Source organism: Apostichopus japonicus, chromosome 17 (genome assembly GCF_037975245.1).
Source record: "Apostichopus japonicus isolate 1M-3 chromosome 17, ASM3797524v1, whole genome shotgun sequence".
Classification (NCBI taxonomy): Eukaryota; Metazoa; Echinodermata; class Holothuroidea; order Aspidochirotida; family Stichopodidae; genus Apostichopus; species Apostichopus japonicus.
The window spans coordinates 8652405-8675311 of NC_092577.1; the positions used below are offsets into that span (position 1 = coordinate 8652405).

Sequence of the window (22907 nt, forward strand, 5' to 3'; positions counted from 1 at the left end):
TTAATAATCTTTCTATTGAGTTAAGGTGATTGTCTGTTATTTACTATATACATGTATAATGTACCAGATACGTAATCTACTCTGCTTGCCTCTGATTGGCTATCCGTTCCTGTTAATTAGTTAGATTACATAGCATGTCTCTGTTGCACATTGACCTTACTGAAGTTTATGTACACTACATAGTAACAGCAACAAGTATTATTGTGGACTTTATTCTGCCATTTACTTCGCCTGCAACCCTTCCGTACAACCTTATAGTAATATTGAAAAAAATCAGGGCACTAACATGAAGCTTGCAGTGATGTGTCTGTTTCTGATGGGGGATGGTGGGGGGGGGGGGTTGATATTAACGATATTATTTTATAATAACTAACCTCTTTGTAATACGAAATGATCTTTTCTAATAAAAATGACCCCTTATAAATTTGTAACTTTGTAAAAATGACCTTTTTTGAAATTATGATGTACCATAGGCCTATTGTTGAATACATTAATAAAATTACAATTAGGATGTTCTCTTTTGTTAAACAGAATATTCAATGCTGTATTTTGTGGTACGGCATGCACAGAACATATTTTATATGTAACTTGGTTGTCTTCCCCTCAAACCCCACTGCCCATTGAAGTCCCCCACCCACCCCCCCCACACTCCTCGGGATTTAAAACTCTTTCGCCGTCCCTGGTAGAACGAGAAAATGCACAGACGAAAACCATTCCCAACAAGGCAGAGATTGTTCAGTTTTATTAGAAAAGAACAAAACAGAATTGAATCAAGTTATATCATTCAAATAAATTCGACAATGCACAATACTTATGAGATTATGCCACTTTATTAGATTATTCAATATTTATCACAATAATCAATATTTATCAGATAATTCAATACTCTCATAACCAAGTTTGGTGTTTGATCTGATTAGTTTTAATTTTCACTCTTTTTCTGAATGAGATGGTCAAGCGCCCTCGAAAGTAAAAGTTATTCGTCCGCGAGTTGGTGGCCGCTTATACACCGAAGATGACATACGCCCTGAATTAGGTTAACAGCAGCACACGGTTATGTTGGTTATGGTAAAGTGATGGTTGTTGTTAGAATAAATATAGCATTTTAAAGGATCAAGTTAATGAAAAATTGTCAGATTAAATAAATATTTTGATTATTATTGTCTCGCAAGGAATGATGAACTGAAATTCTACACGCCATGTAATGAACTCACAGAATAAAGTCGTTCGATATTTGATCGAGTCATTTTGATTTCAATGGGCCTCTCCAGCGTCCTATCCGAGGGTGCTGTCATGTAGGTCCTAACAGACTTTAGACTATCTGTCCTAACATGCGTTATCTGTACAGTGTACAATACTATGCTTTAAAATAACACGATGTCGTAAATGAACAACACTCACAAGCATACGAACACGCAGGGTGAACCTGTATGATGACGCAGAGGCGTAGAAAAGAAAGTTAAAGATTTTGATCATTGTCTTCTCCTGTATAACATCATTTTGCAACTAAGCATCGGGAATGAGGTAGAATTTTTAAATGCGAGGGGGTACTTCCTCTACGTAAGGCCCCTTTCCCAAGCCGACACATTCACTTAGATAATTAAAGTGAAAACTGGTGTCACCAAGCCCAAACCAAAAATGGAAAACCAGGGCCATATACCGTGTTTACTGATCACTTTGAGCCTCGTTGTTGTGTATGCGTGAGCTGACTCTCTGGAATCTGAAATCAAATAATGATGATCTGTTCTCTCCTAAAGCTGGGTTGTGTTTATATGCCACTATCAGATTATATTTGCCAATAACAGCAGTTTTAATGCTCGTAATTGCACTCATTAGTTTAATCTCGGCGGAAGAAAAATTCACCACGAACAACGAAAAGGTAAGATTTAAGAAACCACAGAAGTATTTCCGAAGAACTTCCGCGAAGAGACTGATCTAGGGATAATGTTGAGCGCCCTCTAAAATAAAGATTTACATTTCGGATTAGTCATAACGTACTTCCAACTTTAAATTATTATTTGACGTATCATATTCTTTTTATTCCACTTCTATTCGTCCAGAACTTGTGTTCATGCTGTGATAAATTATTTTCTATGTCTATGAAACACAGTTTTGTGTAAATTCGTTTATGCTATAGTTTGATATAAACGTAGTTTACAAACTACACGTTGTTACCTATCTTCAATTGAGTAGCTTAGTAACTAGCGTAAAGGGAAATATTATATTTTAAAAGATAATGGGTGTAATGAATACGGATATCGATATCAGCCCGATATATTTGTAGTTAACACACACACACTATATATTTTTTTGGACATGAAAGTAAGTTATTTCTAGTACTGCAAAAACGTTGCTGCTACGCAGGAAGATATCGAGTGTAAAAGCGCTATAAGAACTCTATGGTAATAATGTAAGTGACGTTGCCCATGTCAATATGTTACAATAATTCACTGTATGAAATTCATAAGGTAGTAATATGATATCAGTAATGATGTGTAACAATGACTCATGATGTACACCCTACAATGGGACTATAGAACTGAATATTGAATATTTATATTGAAAATTACAATTGATCAAGCTAGACACACTTCTAGATTTGTGAAGCAGATCAGTCCAGTTCCAGCCTCCAAAACTATTTGCTCTTTTTTCTTTTATTCTAAACAGGATTTTAATGAACGCAAGCATGTCAATAGTTTAAAGTCAATAAATGTTTTCAAAAGTATTAAGATCCTGTCAAGACAGTAATAATCGACTAAATAGACAATATCATGTGTCAAGGGCGTAGGAACCGGGGTGGCTGGAAAAATATGAAGGGCGGAAGTATCATTCCGCCCCCCCCCCCCCCCGCTCCGCAAGTCAGAAAACCCCTTTTTCATTTCCAAATGAGAAAAAAATCTCATTTGGAGCACCAAATTGCATTTAAGGCCAGGTGAAAATGCAAATTTCTTTACAACATGGAGTGAGAGTTGAAGTGTGCTATATTACACCAAATTGCAGCTGAGGCCACCTGGAAATGCAAAAAAATTCTAGCGACCGAACACAGTAAAGTATATAACTCAAGCGACCTAACACAGTAAAGTATATAACTCAAGCGACCAAACACAGTAAATTATATAATTCTAGCGACCGAACACAGTAAAGTATATAACTCTAGCGACCGAACACAGTAAAGTATATAACTCAAGCGACCTAACACAGTAAAGTATTTAACTCAAGCGACCTAACACAGTAAAGTATATAACTCAAGCGACCTAACACAGTAAAGTATATAACTCAAGCGTTCCACCCGAGTACACTTGATTTTACAAGACCTGTAACAGTACGTATGGTTCATGTAGTTCACAGTCCTACTATGGATGAAAAGAAACATGTAGGTACTAGTAAGAAAAACTCAAGGTACGGGGGAGGACATTGCCAATATGTACATCACTTGCGAAAGATCACGTGATGTGCATTATTTTTGTTTCTGCAGACGATGCAGATGATGTAAAACCATCTTTGTATTCGTTGATCGGAACCGACCAATTCAAAGATGTGAAATTGAAGGCAACATTTAAATAGTAGTAACTCTGAGTTCTTACTTCACCACAATGTAACGATAGTGGATATGATAGAAAATAGAAAGATAAAAGGATATCAGAAAGAAACAAAAACAGTATGAAACATGCATTCTTGCACCTTCATCAGACGAATCAGGTGTTTGGAAAACATCTTTGTTTTATATTATTCACCAATTCAATGACTCATTAAGCACTATACTGCCATGTATAATTATGTTATGTATGTATAGGACCAAGGGCGTAGGAACCGGGGGGCTGGGGGCGCCAGCTCTCCCCCAGTGAAAAATATGGTGGGGCGGAAGTATCATTCCGCCCCCCCCCCCCCGCTTCGCAAGTCAGAAAACCCCTTTTTCATTTCCAAATGAGAAAAAAAATCTCATTTGGAGCACCAAATTGCATCTAAGGCCAGGTGAAAATGCAAAATTATTTACAAAATGGAGTGGGTGTTGAAGTGTGCTATATTGCACCAAATTGCATCTGAGGCCACCTGAAAATGCAAAAAATTTCCAAAGGGGAGGGGGACACTGGAAGTTGTTAATGGTTAATATGAAGTCATTATTTTCTCTTAATTTACAAATTAGTTTTTTTTTTATTTAGTTGGCTTTCATCTTGTTTGTTGTTTCTTTGTAAACATGGCGTTTTTCAGGAGTCTTACGCGGTGTTCTTTAGAAAAAGACGTTCCTTGTGAAATTCAAATATTTGAATTTTCTTCCAAATAACTAAAATAGCATAACGTAAAATAAATTGCATTTGAAGACAAAACAATATTAGCCGTAGTTGAACATCCGATATATCAGAGGCGCTTTAGTTTGGTGGACGCGTCATTGCAAAAAAAAAACATTTTTGATATAATTCTTTTTTAGCAAGAAAATCATAACATGAAATTAACTACTAGAAATATCTTGAAAGTATGTACGTCAATAACAATATATTGAAATACATGAAATCGACTAAGAGTGAAATAATTTGATTCTTTCTCCGGTCGTAACCAATTAATGCCTTAAACTTTATAAACGATCTAGTCATACCCCTACAACTCCTCATTCTCAAATATACTTGAGTTCATTCAGACATATCAAATAAAAGGAGTGGTTGTATATTGATAAATAACGACATTTCCACAATGTAAAATAACTTTTTAGACAATTACTGTGAATGTGTAAGTCAATAACAATAGATTGAATCTCTTGAATAAACTGACATGGTCACTTGTCTTTCTTTGGTTGTAACTAATATTGTAATATGTATTGAGTATATCATTAAATTCTCCATTAACCTCCCCCACTAATCTCCACCCCACCCACGTACACACACACACGTGACAAATCTGACACCTCTGGTCTATTATATCTTATTACATTGTTGATTTGCGATCTTCTTAGATGCATTTTAAGATATTACACTGAAATTAACTTGACCATATTATGCCAAATAAGGAAATACACAACAATTAACTATTATCTAAAGTTCATTTTAACAAACGGTCAATGCCACTAAAAGAAATGATTATTTTTATACTGTGCATTTTGTAACAATGCATTGAAATCTTCTGACGTCATCGCATTGATTTAAAGTTGACCGTAGGGTGACGGAACACTCAAAATCTCAAAACAGGAGTTACGTAGCTGATGTTAGACGTTCATATCACGGAAGCTCGAAACCTAGGAATAGAGAAATAAAATAAATTATCGTAGGAGGGTATAGTAGGAGAGTGTTCGCGTCAGGGATTAACGTTGATACTGTCATGTAATTCACATTTAAAGAAATTTGTACCAGAATGAGACAAACTTCTTCCAAGCTTTAAACCAACTATTCTTCTGCTATAAAGTCTGCACGCGTAAGTAATTATGAAATCTACAGCGTACAAGTATTACCTAGACTTACATGCATTATAACCAACATGTGATCGTTTAAAAAAATATCCAATATAAGCTGCCTGGGGTTCTTACCCCAGATACTTTTTGTTTACATCAAATGGTCCATCCTGAGGCAAAGTTAGATTTTATACGAGGTCAGATAGTTAAGTCAATTACCGAACGTAAGACGGTGACGTTCATTTAGTAAATGTGTAGGTGGGGTCAGAGACAAGGTTCTTGAATAGGTATGTGTTGGGTTCAATGACAGGGTAAGTGAATATGTAAGTGATGGGGTCAGTGACAGGGTAAGTGAATATGTAAGTGATGGGGTCAGTGATAGGGTTAGTGAATAGGTCAGTGACAGGGTAAGTGAATAGATATGTGATTGGGTCAGTGACAGGGTTAGTGAATAGGTAAGTGATGGGGTCAGTAACAGGGTAAGTGAATAGGTTAGTGATGGGGTCAGTGACAGGGTAAGTGAATAGATATGTGATGGGGTCAGTGACAGGGTTAGTGAATAGATATGTGATGGGGTCAGTGACAGGTTTATTGAATATGTATGTGATGCGGTCAGTGGCCGGGTTAGTGAATAGGTAAGTGATGGGGTCAGTGGCAGGGTTAGTGAATATGTAAGTGATGTGGTCAGTGACAGGGTTAGTGAACAGGTAAGTGATGGGGTCAGTGACAGGGTTAGTGAATAGGTAAGTGATGGGGTCAGTGACAGGGTAAGTAAATAGGTTAGTGATGGGGTCAGTGGCAGGGATAGTGAATAGGTAAGTGATGGGGTCAGTGGCATGGTTAGTGAATATGTAAGTGATGTGGTCAGTGACAGGGTTAGTGAACAGGTGAGTGATGGGGTGAGTGACAAGCTTAGTGAATATGTAAGTGATGGGGTCAGTGACAGGGTTAGTGAATATGTAAGTGATTGGGTCAGTGACAGGGTAAGTGAATAGGTATGTGATGGGGTCAGTGACAGGGTAAGTGAATTGGTAAGTGATGGGGTCAGTGACAGTGTTAGTGAATATGTAAGTGATGGGGTGAGTGACAGGGTTAGTGAACAGGTAAGTGATGGGGTGAGTGACAGGGTTAGTGAATATGTAAGTGATGGGGTCAGTGACAGGGCTAGTGAATATGTAAGTGATGGGGTCAGTGACAGGGTAAGTGAATATGTAAGTGATGGGGTCAGTGACAGGGTAAGTGAATTGGTAAGTGATGGGGTCAGTGACAGGGTTAGTGAATATATAAGTGAGGGTTCAGTGACAGTGTTAGTGAATATGTAAGTGATGGGTCAGTGACAGGGTTAGTGAATAAGTGAGTGATGGGGTCAATGGTAGGGTTTATTGGATAGGCAAGTGATATGGTCAGCTACAGGGTAAGTGAACAGGTTAGTGAATAGGTAAGTGATGGGGTCAGTGACAGGGTTGGTAAATGGTGTTACGCCCTGGGTTGTTCGGGATGCGTGTACCCCGTATTTCGAACACGCACAGGGCTACTAAGAATGTGTTTCCCCGAGTTTTGTTTGAATAATTTACCCTGCGATATGTTATTCATCCACTTACTTTTGTTTTATTATACAGGTCTCTTTTGTTCTCCCCGTCGTCTGCCATCACCAGCATTCCAGGCATTCGCTCTTTTATTACACGAGTTGTTCTGTTTAGCGTTTACATATTTCACTATCACTTGCCCTCTATGCCTTGTTACATTAAGACGGTGTTGTTTTTCTTATGTATTTTGTATAATGAGAACTTAACTTATTTCGTTGAAATTCGGGCAGAGAACTGAAACCTACTCATGAATATTGATTAATACTATAAATTAATCGTAACATCAAATCAAACCAGAGGCAAAGACACAAAAACATTAATCTAAGTATTGTAAACTGAACTTACCACTCTAATGTAGTCTTCTTCAGTGAGATCAGTTTTGCCGATTTTGTGCTGGAAAAATAAAATAAAAAAAATATAAAACAAGATCAAGGCAGCCGTCGTGAAGCTAATTATCTCTTCATACGAGTACACTTGAACACTAACTAATATCTCTATTTACACTGGTGCGTTGATGTCAACCTAAAGTATTGTTTGAAATCTAGAAAAATCAACGCATTATGATTCGGAAAGAAATCCACCAAGGAAATTCTGACAGAGAGAAATTTGACACAGTGGAAATAATGATGTAATGTTCTTTTATAAAATGATGAAAATAATTCATGAATAAAAAATTAAGTCACGTTATTGGTATTTTGTTATTGTGTAAACTGATCCATACCTGCCAAGTACCAGAGTTGAGATTCAAACGATACCAAACTTCTGATGGATACCATAAAACTGAAATGAGATGAAAATGTCTTACATTTAGTAGAATAACTTATTTTCTAAGGACCATCCTTTAGATCTTCAGCACAAAACTTTACTCGCACAATTACAGGTGACGTCATACCAAGTATCTGACGTCATACAAAGCACAATGACGTCACACCTACCTGTCACGATTTACTAAACCTCAATAACTAGATACCACAATCATTGCTATATATACATTAATCAATTGTTTTACGTATATCACTCCGTGTAAATTTCTTAAAGGGTGTTAAATAATTAGAGGGATGCTAGTCATTGTTAATGCAAAGATTACATTACAAATGAAAAACTACACGTTTGTTACCAGTGTCAATGTAACAAGTATTTTAACACTAAGTATGTTGTTATTATAAAATGTATATTCAGATAAAGTATTATTTTTCATGATTTTATCAATTACCTTCAACATTATTTTCATTTAGTGACGTCAATGTTGCACTATGATGAAATCCGACTGGTAACAACGAATAGTTAAATCTGTGGAGACAAAAGCATCGAAAATAGAACAATGATTTAATTTTGAAATTCCTGTGATTTAAAATGTTGTTTTTTAAACTTGGGATTACCAACAAATACTGCCATCGAATCCAGGGTCTTCAGTACAGGTTTGTACAAGGGCCTCTGCTTGTACGAACATTTACATGATGATACATCAGCCCAGTAGAGTAGGTCCTGACCATAGGTGTAGGAACCCAATTGAATGAGGGGAGGGGGTGAGAGTTAAGGTTAAGGTTAAGGTTAAGGTAGTAAAACTTGGTATAGCGCACATTACTGTAACAAAACACTCAATGGCGCTGAACAAACAAAAGAATTATAAAAACGATTTCTTAAATAAATGAGTCTTTAAAGCAGCTTTAAAAGTTCTGATGGTCTTTGAATTTCTTGTGTCGACGGGGAGAGCGTTCCAAAGTCTAGGGCCAGCGACGCTGAAAGAGCGGCCTGCGAAACAATTGCGGCGTGTGAAAGGAACCTGTTGTAACGATTTACCTGAAAATGTTATCCCCCTGAAGCCCCCTCACTTTTGAACCTCGTATTCGTTATAAGGAATGCCACTAGTGGTATTTTTCATAACATCGTCTCGGACAGAGAAGGAAAGCATGGAATTCGAACTGTGTCAAAACTCCACAACAGTAATGTCAGGTTATAATCAGGCAAGCTTAGTATGTTAGTCTAATTAACAGAAGCTGAGTTTTGTATAGAACCAATGATACTCATCAAAAATATTATTTCAGTTTAGGTTTGTTTGTTGGCAGTGCTTGAAACAATATCAGCATATTGTCTGAATTCCAGTAAAATGTCTTCTTGTTTTTGTTTTGTGGTGGGGAGGGGGTGGGCTACAGTCCCCTATCCCCGGCTCCTTCGCCTATGATCCTGGCGGTAACTTACCTCTCAAAAGGAGTATGGTAATCTTTTAGAGGACTGGGGTATGACCTACCGGAAGTGATGTCATCACTACCACTAACGAGAGAAGAGCGCATATAGGGAAGTGGTAGCATTCGTATACTTTACAAATGCCCCGAAGTCAATAAGTATTGTAATCAGCTATTTTGACATAACTACGTCAATGAATCGCAATCTGGCATTGCACATTCTTTTAAAACCTTTTTTTCACACCAACAGACAGGAGTCATACAGTGTCATTCTTGAACAAAATGATTTTGGATACAAAGTTTTCTATACTGGTAAACATGACTGCGGTGTTGTCCTGTCGTTGTACTCTTACTACTCACTTCCACAGGTGCTTTTATTAATCATGAATTAAGAAAGCTTACTCGAATAACCACTTGAAATAAGATAAATGTATCTACGTCATATGTTTATGTACTCCTCCATTTTACACCGGCCTACATACATTTATCTGCGGCATTTCTTTATCTACTACTGCATGTTACACCAGTCTACATACATTTATCTACGGCATATGTTTATCTACTCCTCCATGTTACACCGGCCTACATACATTTATCTACGGCATTTCTTTATCTACTACTCCATGTTACACTGGTCCTCTCAGTCTTTATTTAGCCACAAGAGAAACACTCCAAGAGAGTTCCCTTCGACAGACCGCGACAGACACAATGTACTTGTTATGAATAAGATCTTCAAGATGCATAATTTACCTTACTTTTTTCAGTTTTTTACACTTTGCTACAAAGCTGAGTATTCCATGCAACTCAATTTCTGTCATTTCGTGTCCGTTTTGCTCAAACCAAAGTTGCTCAACGTTCTCTAGTATTGGAATACGAAGTTGAGATTTAAGAACAATATGACTGGTTAAGACATCTACTGACTGGAAAGACTCAAAGAGATATAAACTTGAAACTGGTATCTGTAATGAAAGAATAAGTAGAACGATTATTAATAGTATTTTTATTGACTAATCATCAATCAACAGTTAAGTTTACTGAATATTTATATCTGATATGTGGCACAATAATAGCAGTCTTCCATTGTCCAAGTTCCTTTTATAATTGTCGAGCAATTTACATCATCTGATCTTTAACAACGTGGTGTTTTCGAAATTATAATTCGTTCTGTGAAATCACATGATCAGAATCGATAGACTTGAGTCGTTCATGTGCACATAATAAATGCTCGTGTATATTACAGTAGTATCATGTCACCTCTATATGAACAGTTACTGTAGTGTTCATTCTTCTGGTTATATATTAACGATGCATTTCATAATCATTACTATAGGAGATTGGTGGAAAATCTTGAATATTAAAACCAGTGTGTTTGTTGGTTTCCTTACCTTTTAACATATCATATATTTTCTTTTATAAAAGATAGATATTTTCAAGCATTTACATAGCGTTCACAACATGTGCACACCATACATACAGTGGTGTGCCTTATGACACATTGCGCTCTGCCTTGTAACCAGTTCAGAATGGTGAATTTACTCTATACTATACCTTTTCTCTAGCAGCGATGTTTATCAGTTGTAAAACAGATCTCTGTATCACCCTAGTATCTTGATTCCTCATCTGTAATGTTCTGGGACAGATTTCTCTCAGATTGTCTTTGATTCCATCTACCTTTCCACGTTGTTCAAGTAAACACAACATCACAAAGACATCTCCACATTCTATATGGCTCAGATAATCTAATATGTGTTTCGCACATGCTGGATTTAAGCCACACGCAAATCGGTAAAGGTACTGAAAGGTAAAAGGATCCAAGTCCTCTAGTATTTCGAGTCCTTCGTCTCCATCAGACTTATTATCGGGATCATCAACTTTAGCGATGACGTCAGCCAAATAATGAGCAGCGTACCAATCACAGTAAAGGTTGTGATAAAATTTGATAATTTTAATGGCTTCAGAATTTGATAGAGTTTCTTCAGTTTGGTTTGATATTCTGTCCTCCTCTCGTAATATCCCAATGCTTATGAATGTTTCAATGAAAGATTCTCCAATCTCGTTGATAAGTAAATCTTTCTTCCACTGAGGACTTTCAGATTGTAACTGAAGACCCTGAAACGAAAGTCTATTAAACTCCTGGTTGTGTTTCTCACTTGTTACAAAGCCACTGTCCATATTAGCACATTCCATCTTATTATCAAAATGACAATAAAAAGAGCTGATCACGTGACTGAAGAAACTGGTGATGGAGGTAAAATGCAGTAGTTCACTTTCAGTGTCGTGAGAGAGGTGAGCATACGTAACAAAGATTAGAGGGATCTGATAGAATTCATAGAGGATTGAAGTACTTGGAAGCCATTCCTTGATAACATTCAGTGTTTCATCATCATTACCTGATGTTAATACTTCACGTACGTACCTTTCCTGTGTTTCAGTACTAAATCCCGTTAATCTTACACGGTTGGTCCAATCAACACATTCGTGAGGTATTTTACCTGATCGTGTTGTAACGATAAGTTTACATTTTGGTAAGATTATTTTCTTGATGATATTCATGAAATGATTTGATTGGCTGTGGTGAGGGTACTCGTCAATCCCATCTAGCACAATCACTAAAGAGGTTTCTGCTTCACTAAGTATTTCTTCAATAGCATCAATAGAAAATTTAGAGTCTTTGGATAAAACGAAACGTTTAATAGCCTCATAAATAGACGACACACCTGATAATTGTCTCATCTTAACTACAATCAATATGTCTACGTCACACAGACACGATTCCCCGTCATTAGCACACCACTCATACGTGAGTTGTAAGGTTAGGAATGATTTACCGGACCCTGGTTCACCTTCAATAATCCATCGGTTATCTTTCATTACATTTTTGTTAAAAATTTCTTTGTAAGAATCTAGTTTCTGCCAGCGATGTTGATGTTTAGTCTGATCTTTAGAGAGATATTCAACTCCTCCCTCGAGAAACAAACGTTGGACTGGGTATTGTTTCTCTAAGAAAGGGATTGGTCGAATGAACCGATATGAATATTCATACTCCGTTTTCAGCTCTGCTTTGAATTGCTTCATACGGTCTGAGAAATGCAAATTAAAGAAAATAAAAACAACATATCATCGAAGAAAATCAAACTATATATTTCATATGAATACCTGGATATGATATTACAGAGGAGGTTCTGTTACATCAACAGGTTTGTTCAGGAAATAAAGAAAAAAAAGCATATGCAAAGGCTAAGTGGTACCCTTTGTACAAACCAACTAGTTAAAACGTCCCGACCACCTCTCTTCCCCTCCTCATTTGCATGGGGTGCGTTTCAGTGCTTATATATGAACCGGAAACAATTATGACGGCGTGCGATCTGTTTGAAGTCGCTGTGAACGACAATACCAGTAAAATCGGATTAATATGAAATTTGGTATAGCTTTATATGCGTTCATATTTTCATGTAACAATTCCAATCGGTTTGGTCAAATTAATAAGGTAGAAACAAAACAATAAAAACAATATATAGACAAAATCACGTTGAACTCTCGATTATACACTGTAAAAGTAAATACAATGCTGAGGCTTAAATCCTTAATAATCTTTATTTTAAACATCAGCTTTCTTATGCTTAATTTACTATTACAAAACTATATAATTACAACAAACCTTGCACTGTTAGGCGCTCCATCGATTATGACGTCACAACAACTTTCGTGACTGGTTGGTTGGATAAACTTGGGTCTTCACTTTTCTTTTCCGTTGAGTGATATTATCCATGAGTTTTTTTCAAAGAGATGATCTGTCGAATCTATATTGATACAGAATGCATAAAACTAACAAAATATTTATAAATCAATGTATAATGCTCTAAGTCAACAGAACCAGTCACTTTACCAACAGGTCTCTGGCTCGACAAAGATTACATCAAAGTGAATCTCTCTTCATCTCTTATTTATTGTTTATTGTTTACACAAAACATCGACCTTTGAGGTAATCTAATGTTAACCCGCCCTGTTTTGTTATCAATATTCGTGATATGTTTAAGAATCTGTTTAAGAATCTGTTTAAGTTAGGTTTTATTATTTGATGATGCTAATCGATAGTGACATCAGATAGTTTGGTCTTAAATGTGTGTAATGCAGCAATACAAAGCGCACACGTGACGAAATATTTCCGTTGAGGATCAATTCAAATAAAGTAATTATTCCCTCAGTAACCTTTATTTGATGCAATCAGTGAGAAAGATGACACTTTGTTATCAATACACTCTCTTGTGTATAGAATTAGCCTACCACGTTAACATTAGTTAGCCTAACTGTTGCTTTAAGCGGCACGAATGAGACTCGTGCAGAGGAAAATAGTTTAAAGCTATATTATTTAGAATCTCACACGATTTACATTTTTCTAATAATGTTAGTAAAATAACATTTACCATGCATCGTTCTGGTCACCCTGATAAGCAAAAATATTAGTCACGTGATTGCTATCACACAAAACAAAAAATCTTTCAAATCAGTTAAAATCTTAAACTTAAAATGCTTATTGTATTGTTTCAATATTCTTCCTAGTTACCAGGAAGTTTGTAACGTTTAAGAATACTGTTATGTTCCATCTTGGTTTTTAGAGACAAGAACCACATTCCCACCGGATAAGCCTATTTTAGCTTATTCAATGTTCTCTTTATTTCCTACATATATGCCTAACTTATACCATGTTCCATGAACTTCCCACTAGATTTATATTAGTAAAACTGATTAACCGGTCCATCATCTTCCCACATGCTTTACTCCATGTTCCATACAGAGAGAAAGTAAGACATATACATCTCTCATATGCATAAAATTGCAAGATGAAAATAAGCCTATACCTTGAGGAATCTATTTAATGATTCCCATCCCGATTCATTCATTTAAGTTGGACCTAAGCCTAAAGGCGCAAGGCCTGCTATGAAAATATTACAATTCTACATTTCTGTTTCGACATGACTCACTGTTAGTTTATTTATGATCTGATCTGACAGCAATTAAGTGAAAGGATAGCACATGTTCTGATTGGAAGAGATATGTTGTAGCTTCATGAATGAACTATTAAATAACCAGGATTTACATAATAAGAGTTTGACTAACATGATCTTGAAATTCTTCCCTTCAAATGTATGGAATATTTAATTCGACATTGAAATATGATGATACAGACATGGATCATAATTCTTATACATTGAAATTGCCTTGAAGACGCCATGTAAATATAGTAATATGTTGTCATAAATTTAACATAGCCTGTGTTATTTATTACGTGTTTAGTATATCAGTACATATATAGCTTCACACCATTACTGTCTCTATACGTTACTTACCAGTACGACCATCGCTTTTGGGGTTTATCATCCAGAGTGAAATTAGGTCTAGAATCCTTTAATCCTTTAATAACAGATGAAAATCACGAAAGAAGAACATATGGAAACAGGAATGAAGAACATAACATTGATAAGATGGCGTCGTGTAGGTCATGTGACGTTCTAATATACGAACCTGGATGCTAAATAGATATCGGTAGGAATCAGTCTATAGTTGTAACTGGTTTCAAAGTTCATATTTTATAGTTTACATAATCAAAGACTTTATTTGATGATACAATTCATATCTGATATTTATGCCTTGCTGTGTTTATTCTGTCATATCAGCCGTTCTAAAGTACCTGCTGTACGTATATGCATTGCTCTCAGTTACGTCTATTGATACGAACCATTGTAAGTTTCCGATGTATTTTGTCCTATGTGCGTAATATGCCTGTAAAGTATGCAAACTGTGTAGATGCTACAAGCGGTGATGGCCAACTCTAAAATGTGTCTTGACGAGAAATCAACAGATTGGTTTACGAAAATGAGAACAACGGAAAAACACTGTTTATTACACAAATATAAAAAAAGGAAAGAAATTATACACATGTTGACAAAAGGGAGTGTAGGTATAATGAGCTAGAGCGGGATTCTAACAAGTAAGATTAGGATTGCAAGGGTCTGACATTAGAGCCCCGTTCTAGAAACAAATAATATTTTGCTCTGTTCAAATTGATCGTCCCGGTCAGTTCTCCGTTGTTGATTAACTTCAGTAGGACATGATTTGAATGAACGGTTAACAAAGTTATAGTTTAAGTCATCAACAATGCCTCTTATATATGAACGGGTTAGATGTTTTCAAACTATAAAAAACTGAGAATATATCAGTTTTCTTGATTTAAAGAACTTTATATGCTTCAATTAGGCGACAATATGGTGCAGTAGCGCAATGGCGTGCACAGGATAACAAAGGTGTGTGGGTGAGGTGTGGGCTGCAAGGACGTAGCGAGGAATTTGCCAAGGAAGGGGCGAAGCTTGTAAGCAAACTATCTAAGCGTAGCGTCACTTGTTGGCGCGAAAGGTACAAGAAAGGTTTGGCCGCAAACGTCTCACAGATCGCTGGAAATGGCACTTCCCAGGCCTTGTAAGTTGCATCTAAGCATTTTCTATTTCGAAATAACTTGCGATATTATAAAGAAAAACATACAAAAAATGAGCTTCATGGGGGTTGGGGGGTTGGGCGGTCGCCCCCTTCGCCCCCTCCCCTTGGCTACTCGTCTGGGGAGCTGTGTATCGCAAAGATAAATATAAATTTAGACATAAAACTACACTGTGCATATTTAGACTACAAAGCAGGTCCATATAAGTAACATTCAAAGCAATGTTTACTCATATATGATAACATAATAGTAAGGGTGATGATACAACCGTTCAAGGGTCCAATTCTCACCAGGATGATTGCAACAATCCACCGAGTGAACCATTTCCCGACGGCTGACGATCCAAGATGTGACCATGACCCACATGCACTCCCCTACACTCTTGAGCCCCCACTGAATATCCGAGGTGGGGCGATGGCCCACAACCCCTGACTGACGATCCGAGATGGGACTATGGCCCACGTGCCCTTCTCCACCCCCTTGCGCACTCCACCTTAGGAGCGTCGAATGTCAGGTCCGGTCCCGAGGACAATACCGGGCCCCCTCTTTTCACTGGTCACATATCCCATAATATTTTTATAGCATCACCAAACTTCTCCCGGTCGCGCAATATGATTGCAAGGCCCCAGACTGCAAAATGATGTTATCAATACATCACGTCAACTCCTATGTGTACGACTATGCTTGCGTGTGTTATAAACTTTCCACATAATTTAGGGGAGGGGAAGGAGAAGAGCGGATGCAGAAGAGGGGGAGGGGAGTGGAAGGGGAGGGAGAAGCAAAGGAGGGGTAGTGGTTACGGTACTTTATATATTTACTGTACACAATAGGTACGTTGGCAGGCATACGCAGGTATCCATATATCAGTGGCTAATGATGGAAAACTTGACCAGAGGCAGATCACGTCGTACTATAAACACAAGAAGCATATCTAGTAATAATATAACACAAGAAGCGTACCTAGTAATAATATAACACACACACACATATATATATATATATATATATAGGTATATATATACATATATATATATATATATATATATATATATATAAATATATATATATATATATATATATATATATATATATATATATATATATATATATATATATATATATATATATATATATATATATATATATTGGAAGCGTAGAATAAAAAATTCTGGTTTTGATAGCCCCCCAGATCACCGGAAATGACACTTCTCGGGCTTGAAAATGACCAACCAAATGTACACTTTTGCATGAGAACCAATTTTTCCAATAGTTTTTTTCATCCATAACCTTTTTCAAGATTGTCATCAGTCACACATCATGTTCGACCACATTGCATCCTCTGTGGATCATTGCTTTTGTAGGTAATTCTAATTTAACGGCCCACAATACCCGTCAGCCCCACTTTTGCAAAGTTGTAAGCCCATTATTTGTTCAGAATTTGAATAATAATCTCACTTCAAAACATACCCAAAATGTTGCACAAAATTTCATCTATGGACAACTATAGAGGGAAGTATGATGAAGAATGTTGGTCAGGGAATTTTCGAAAATTCAGACACAGTTAGTTTATTGGTGTACAAACATGGGCGGCGATCATGGGGGGGGGGACGGGGGGGCATGTTCCCCCAATATTTTAGGTGGGAAGGTATATTATCTAATATCCCCCCCCAATGTTTGGTGGCATTGTTTTTTGTGGCTATAAGAGCATATTTTTTTATGATATCGCTAGTAATTTCAAAATAAAAAAAAATGCTTAGATGCAACTTACAAGGCCTGGGAAGGGCCATTTCCAGCGATCTGGGAGGCATTTTCGGCCAAAAGTTTCTTTTACGCTTCGCACCAAAACCTGGTGGCTCCACGCTTAAATAGTTTGCCTACAAGCTTCGCCCCTCTCTTGGCAAATTCCTCGCTACGAGCATGTCTAACCGTGTCACACGAATTTGTTACTAAATATCACCCCCCCCCCCCCCAAAAAAAAAAAAAAAAAAAAAAACGACACAGACTCAGTTCACCGAGAGTAGTTTCTATTTATTTTTCGAAATGAATTAGCTAGACGGACCATGGCGCAGATCCAGGTGGGGACAGCGGGACGCGTCCCCACCAACTTTTCGAGTGATGGGGACATGACATACCGTGTCCCCACCAATTTGTCTTGACCAAACGCTGCATTGAAAATTTCCCTGTATTGAACTTTGGCGCAGTTTGATCCAGCATTGTGCAAATGACATGCTGCAGTCCTCACTTTATTACATTTATCCACAGTTGTTAAATTTTAAATTTTGGAAGGAAATCGCATTTGCGGCAGCCTATAATTTATTTCTGGAAGAGGACCCAGACCCATCGTATACAAAAGTCTTCTTGGATGCTCGCTATCGGTACGACGTGTGTTCGCAACAGCTATTGATGGAGCCCAATCACACAGCTGTATGGACGTCGGGAAATTCCCCTTTCGTAATGGTCGTCTCGGAAGCCAGCCAATCACGTAAGAGATACATATTGCGTAGTTAATTCATTGCGCAATGTATTTTGGTCAGAATTTCGTAGCTGAACTGGGCCTACCATAACAGTAGTACTGGTATGTAATGTACCGGATAGCATAATCCAATTACACTATTTACTGGTTGTACATTGTAGCTAACCAAAAACAACAATTTCTTTGTCTCAAATATCGAACAAATATGACGAAAACAGACGAAGATGACAAGAAAAGTCCAGTAGATGGCCATGATGATAGCAGAAATGTAAGAAAGCATAACAACGTCATTTCGGCGTACGCTTTGAATGGGAAAAGAAGATTTGTTTTTAGGCCTGGCTAGAATGATGTAGCCTAGACTAGACCTAGAATGATGTAGCCTAGACTAGACCTAAGCCCGAAGCTGTTTTGTGGTAACCCAACGGTAAGGGTAAGGAGTACGTTTAAACTAGGCCTAAGGAAAGTGGCTCACAGAACCTTAAGTGCCAGTATACTAAGGTACACAGGCAAGGGACAAACATAGTTACCATTGAGTAGGGGCATAGCATAGGTCTAGCCCTACACAATTGTACAGCACTAACACTACAGTAGCCTTGATGTTTCAATTCAAGTTCTACCTAGCCCATATAGGACATCAAGGAGCCAATGATAAGTAAAATAAGACCAAATACATGCAAAGTATTGCTCTCCTTGAATAATTGCAGAATAGACCTACCCCACAACTTTGAAGCAACACCCTCAAAGAGGTTGGCCACCTCATCCGTATAGGGAGTCCAGTAATATGCAAAGAGATGCAAATGTCCAATATTTCATGTTGTGTGGCTTCACTGTCAGGATGGTTAATTTTTGCCATTCCTATTAAGAACGACCCATCATTACATTGTTATAATTATTACTATGGGACGTGATTGAAACTAAAATTTGTTTGTGATTTTAGCACTAAAATCTCTGATAATAATTGAGCCGTTTTATGAAGGGAAAATTTTTGAAAGGTAATATGGCTACCTAGTGTCTGAGTTGTTGCAGCCAGCTACAGTGTAATCAGATTCTCATTCTTATTTTTATTGAGCCATTTTGTGAAAGGTAAATTTCTGAAGGGTAATTTGGTTACCTAGTTTGTGTGATGGTGTAGCCAGCATCAGCGTGGAGCTTTGTATTGAGGGGTATTATACAATTAAGCTGATCTCATTTCCAGCCGAGTCAGTGGAAATATCTTACATTTAGTTAGGTTATCCTCAGGAAAAAAATTATAAAAGAGATGTCTGATACTCTTAACTTTGATCACATTCTGGAGAGAGAGAGAGAAAATAAAAATATAGCTATGTGTAATTCAGATTTTTGGAGAATTCTGTTTATTATATAAGATTTCTAAGTGATGTGAGCATGCCTAATACGCATACACACAATTTTGAAAGTTTCTGCCTGACTCCATCTTGTGTTGAAATCTTTTCACTACACTCTACAAGAGGCAGGTGTCTTAATGAAACTCCAGATTACGTAAGCACTGAAAAGTGTATCCAATCAAGCCTTGTAATGGATTTCAAGTGTAGAAATAAACATTTCTAGAAAATTGTCACAACTAAGTGCCAATCAGAACTTTCTGCGGTTGGCTGCAAACTCACCACATATCCTGTGATTTACTTTAGCGGATTTTCTTTAAAACAAGAGTTATTCTGTGGTTGTGCCAAAAATATATTTTTTTTAAATTTCTAGTTGCTTAAGTTATCAAATTACTTCAATGTAATGCTATGTTGTTTAATTGGCTGTTAGAGAGCATTGTGGTTAAGGCAGTGTCTTGTCCAGCAGTCCAGCAAGTTTTGTCCAGCACAAATTGCTAAAAAAATATTCAAATCTGTAACTTTGCAACATGTTTTACTCTCCAACAAAAGCAAAGTTCAGAAGATGAGAAAATTCAAACTGCAACTGAAATATTTGTTTACAGTACATAGTACATAGATAGTACCATAGTAACTAGTTTTTCTTACCATAGCCCCCACCACTTCACACCTCCCATATTCTGCATTTTCTAGCTACTGTAGTCACATCTCACGTAAGTAAGTACTGTAGAATACATGACCGACTTCTTAATTTGTTTTTCTCCCAATCGTCTGTAGTCACTCGGCGGCAAAGTGAGGAAACAGGGAGGCCGTAAAGGGAAGAGAGCTTCCAAGGCAATCGATCAAAAAACCAAACTGGAGAGGAGTCGACAGAGCGCCAGGGAGTGCAGAGCCAGGAAGAAAGAAAAGTACCAACTGCTGGAAGAAATGGTTGAGGGCAAGGAGAAGGATGTTCTTGATTTAAGGAAACAGCTAGAATCGGTAAGAAGGAATTACCTATACGCTCGAGGGGGGGGGGGTGGGGAGATTGACACAGTGGAGGGGAGGAGGATGTTCTTGATTTAAGAAAACAGCTAGAATCGGTCAGCGAGAATTACCTAAAGACAGACTAAAAGGGTGGGGTTGCACAGGGGGGGGGAGGTTGGGGAATTAGGAGGAATACTGTACATGGATAAATTTTGCTGAACTACAATCATTGGCTCAAATCAAATGATTAAATGCTGTTCCTTTCTCGCATATGTGTGACACCACCATCTAACAGCATTCTGGTACCATTTTGAAGCTAGTGGACATTATTAAATCCTAAAGAATAAGCTCTAGCAACAGCACAGTAAAATCAATAAAGTCATCTCTTTGTGTTACTACATACTTGGTGACAGAGTGTTTGTATTATACCATTTCTACAGTACCTTCATTTATTGTCACTTGTTTGTTACTGTTGGTGCTATTGTCATTGATTGGCTAGCCTATTTATCTGTTAGTTGCCCATTTCATGGCTAAACAAAACACTTTGCATTTTCTCTTTGGGACATTGCAGTATATATGCAATTATGTGAATCTTGAATTATTGCAAGAAGTTTGGTGAAATTTAGGATTTAAGAAGTTTGGTGCATTTCAAGAAACAGATAATTTAAGGCTTGTTAAATCTACAATATCTCCTACAATAGATCAGTTAATATGATCGTGGACAGAACACTTCTGGTAGGAACAATTCCTTGTATCTTGTACTGGGTACAGGCACATATCAGAACATTTCTCTCTACTTTATACTTTTTACTAGCAAACTATGCTTACTGCCTGATGTATAAACAAAGAGTCATCAGAGCTAAATGTCATTAAAAAAGGTCTTAATCTTGTTCCTCAGAATATATAAAAAGGTATGCTTTCGTTAGTTATCTGTATTGAAGCATTTACGAAATTGGCATTTTCTTTCCAGCTCAAAAAGCAACTGTCGAATGGAGTTTTACCGAAACCTGAAGATATCTTGCCGGTAGTGAAAGAGCAGCCATCTGAGGATCAAGTAGATTCGGAGAAGAACGGTTGAAATGATTTCTCGAGATGGACCATCGGTGAAGCTAAATTTACTACTTGGGTTTGACATCACCTTAATTTATCATAAATATATGATTATTTATAGTAGATGTTGTTGAAATTATATCCACCGCTGCAGATCTAGCATTTTACCGATAGGTTTCAAATGGTCTTGCACCTTAAGGGTAGCATGGAATAGCATGGAGTTTTCTTGCCATTTGGGGAAGTTTTGCTCGATTCATTCTTTCAAAGCTTGGACGAAATGGAAGGCGGTCAAACAAAGCCGAAGATCAAGTTTCTCCAAACTATATGATAATAAACATTTGACACGTCAATCTGATTTACCTACATACAGTTAATGGAGGATTTTTGTTATTTAGTTTTGCTTGATTCATTCTTTCAAAGCTTGGACGAAATGGAAGGCGGTCAAACAAAGCAGAAGATCAAGTTTCTCCAAACTATATGAGAATAAACATTTGACAAGTCAATCTGATTTACCTACATACAGTTAATGGAAGATTTTTGTTATCAACAGAATCCATGAAATTATCAAAATCAATTGAAGGATAAAGTTCTCAATTATCAAATCAAAAACTATTTTGTTTCACCCCAAAATGTGGGACGATTAGACAGATTGCAGTTAATTCATAAAAGGCATCATGGATTGATAGAGTAGACAAAATGGATATAGTCTACAAAAAAATGAGGTTTTCCTACAGTCTACACTATTTGAAAGACTAGTAGACTGCTATTCTACAGTGTACAGTACACTGTGTGAAAGACTAGTAAATGGAGTTTCTACAGTCTACACTATTGGAAAGACCAGTCGACTGTTGTTCTACACTCTACACTATTTGAAAGACTAGTAGATTGTTTTCTATAGTCTACACTAAATGAAATACCAGTAGACTGCTTTTGTACAGTGTACACTATATGAAAGACTAGTAAATGGAGTTTCTACAGTCTACACTATTGGAAAGACCAGTCAAAGACTAGTAGATTGTTTTCTATAGTCTACACTAAATGAAATACCAGTAGACTGCTTATGTACAGTGTACACTATATGAAAGACTAGAAAATGGAGTTTCTACAGTCTACACTATTGGAAAGACTAGTAGATTGTTTTCTATAGTCTACACTAAATGAAATACCAGTAGACTGCTTTTGTACAGTCTACACTATATGAAAGACTAGTAAATGGAGTTTCTACAGTCTACACTAAATTGGAAAGACCAGTCGACTGTTGTTCTACAGTTTACACTATTGAAAGACCAGTAGATTGTTTTTCTACAGTCTACACTATTTAAAAGACTAGTAGACTGTTTTTCTACAGTCTACACTTTACTAGCAAATGGAGTTTCTACAGTCTACACTATTGGAAAGACCAGTCGACTGTTGTTCTACAGTTTACACTATTGAAAGACCAGTGG

At 37.0% G+C, this 22907-nt stretch overlaps 2 protein-coding genes across 5 annotated transcripts in view; one reads left to right on the forward strand and one right to left on the reverse strand.

Annotated features, from left to right (window-relative positions):
- The window catches only part of LOC139985148 (cAMP-responsive element-binding protein-like 2), a 246692-nt gene extending 223889 nt beyond the window's left edge, over positions 1–22803 (forward strand). The window contains exons 1-3 of one of the 2 annotated variants that reach the window (XM_071999408.1): positions 18214–18377; positions 20224–20427; positions 21383–22781. In XM_071999408.1, the coding sequence (XP_071855509.1) occupies positions 18315–18377; positions 20224–20427; positions 21383–21490 (375 nt within the window). In that variant the 5' untranslated portion in view covers positions 18214–18314 and the 3' untranslated portion in view covers positions 21491–22781. Of the gene's footprint in view, positions 1–18213; positions 18378–20223; positions 20428–21382 lie in introns of those variants that run through there. The other variant, XM_071999410.1, reaches the window with a different exon arrangement.
- On the reverse strand, positions 677–14679 carry LOC139985124 (uncharacterized). 3 transcript variants are annotated; one of them, XM_071999351.1, is made up of 8 exons: positions 14495–14679; positions 12805–12946; positions 10695–12226; positions 9897–10105; positions 8177–8253; positions 7685–7743; positions 7309–7356; positions 677–5224 (listed from the first exon to the last, which is right to left on the reverse strand). In XM_071999351.1, exons 2-8 carry the CDS (start codon positions 12824–12826, stop codon positions 5195–5197), a joined length of 1977 nt encoding a protein of 658 aa, XP_071855452.1. In that variant the 5' UTR covers positions 12827–12946; positions 14495–14679; the 3' UTR covers positions 677–5194. The 3 variants fall into 3 exon arrangements, with proteins under 3 accessions (XP_071855452.1, XP_071855454.1, XP_071855453.1); XM_071999353.1 differs by lacking the exon at positions 14495–14679 and adding an exon at positions 12408–12524 and having other exon boundaries at positions 12805–12945; XM_071999352.1 differs by lacking the exon at positions 14495–14679 and having other exon boundaries at positions 12805–12971.
- Positions 22804–22907: the final 104 nt, after the last annotated feature.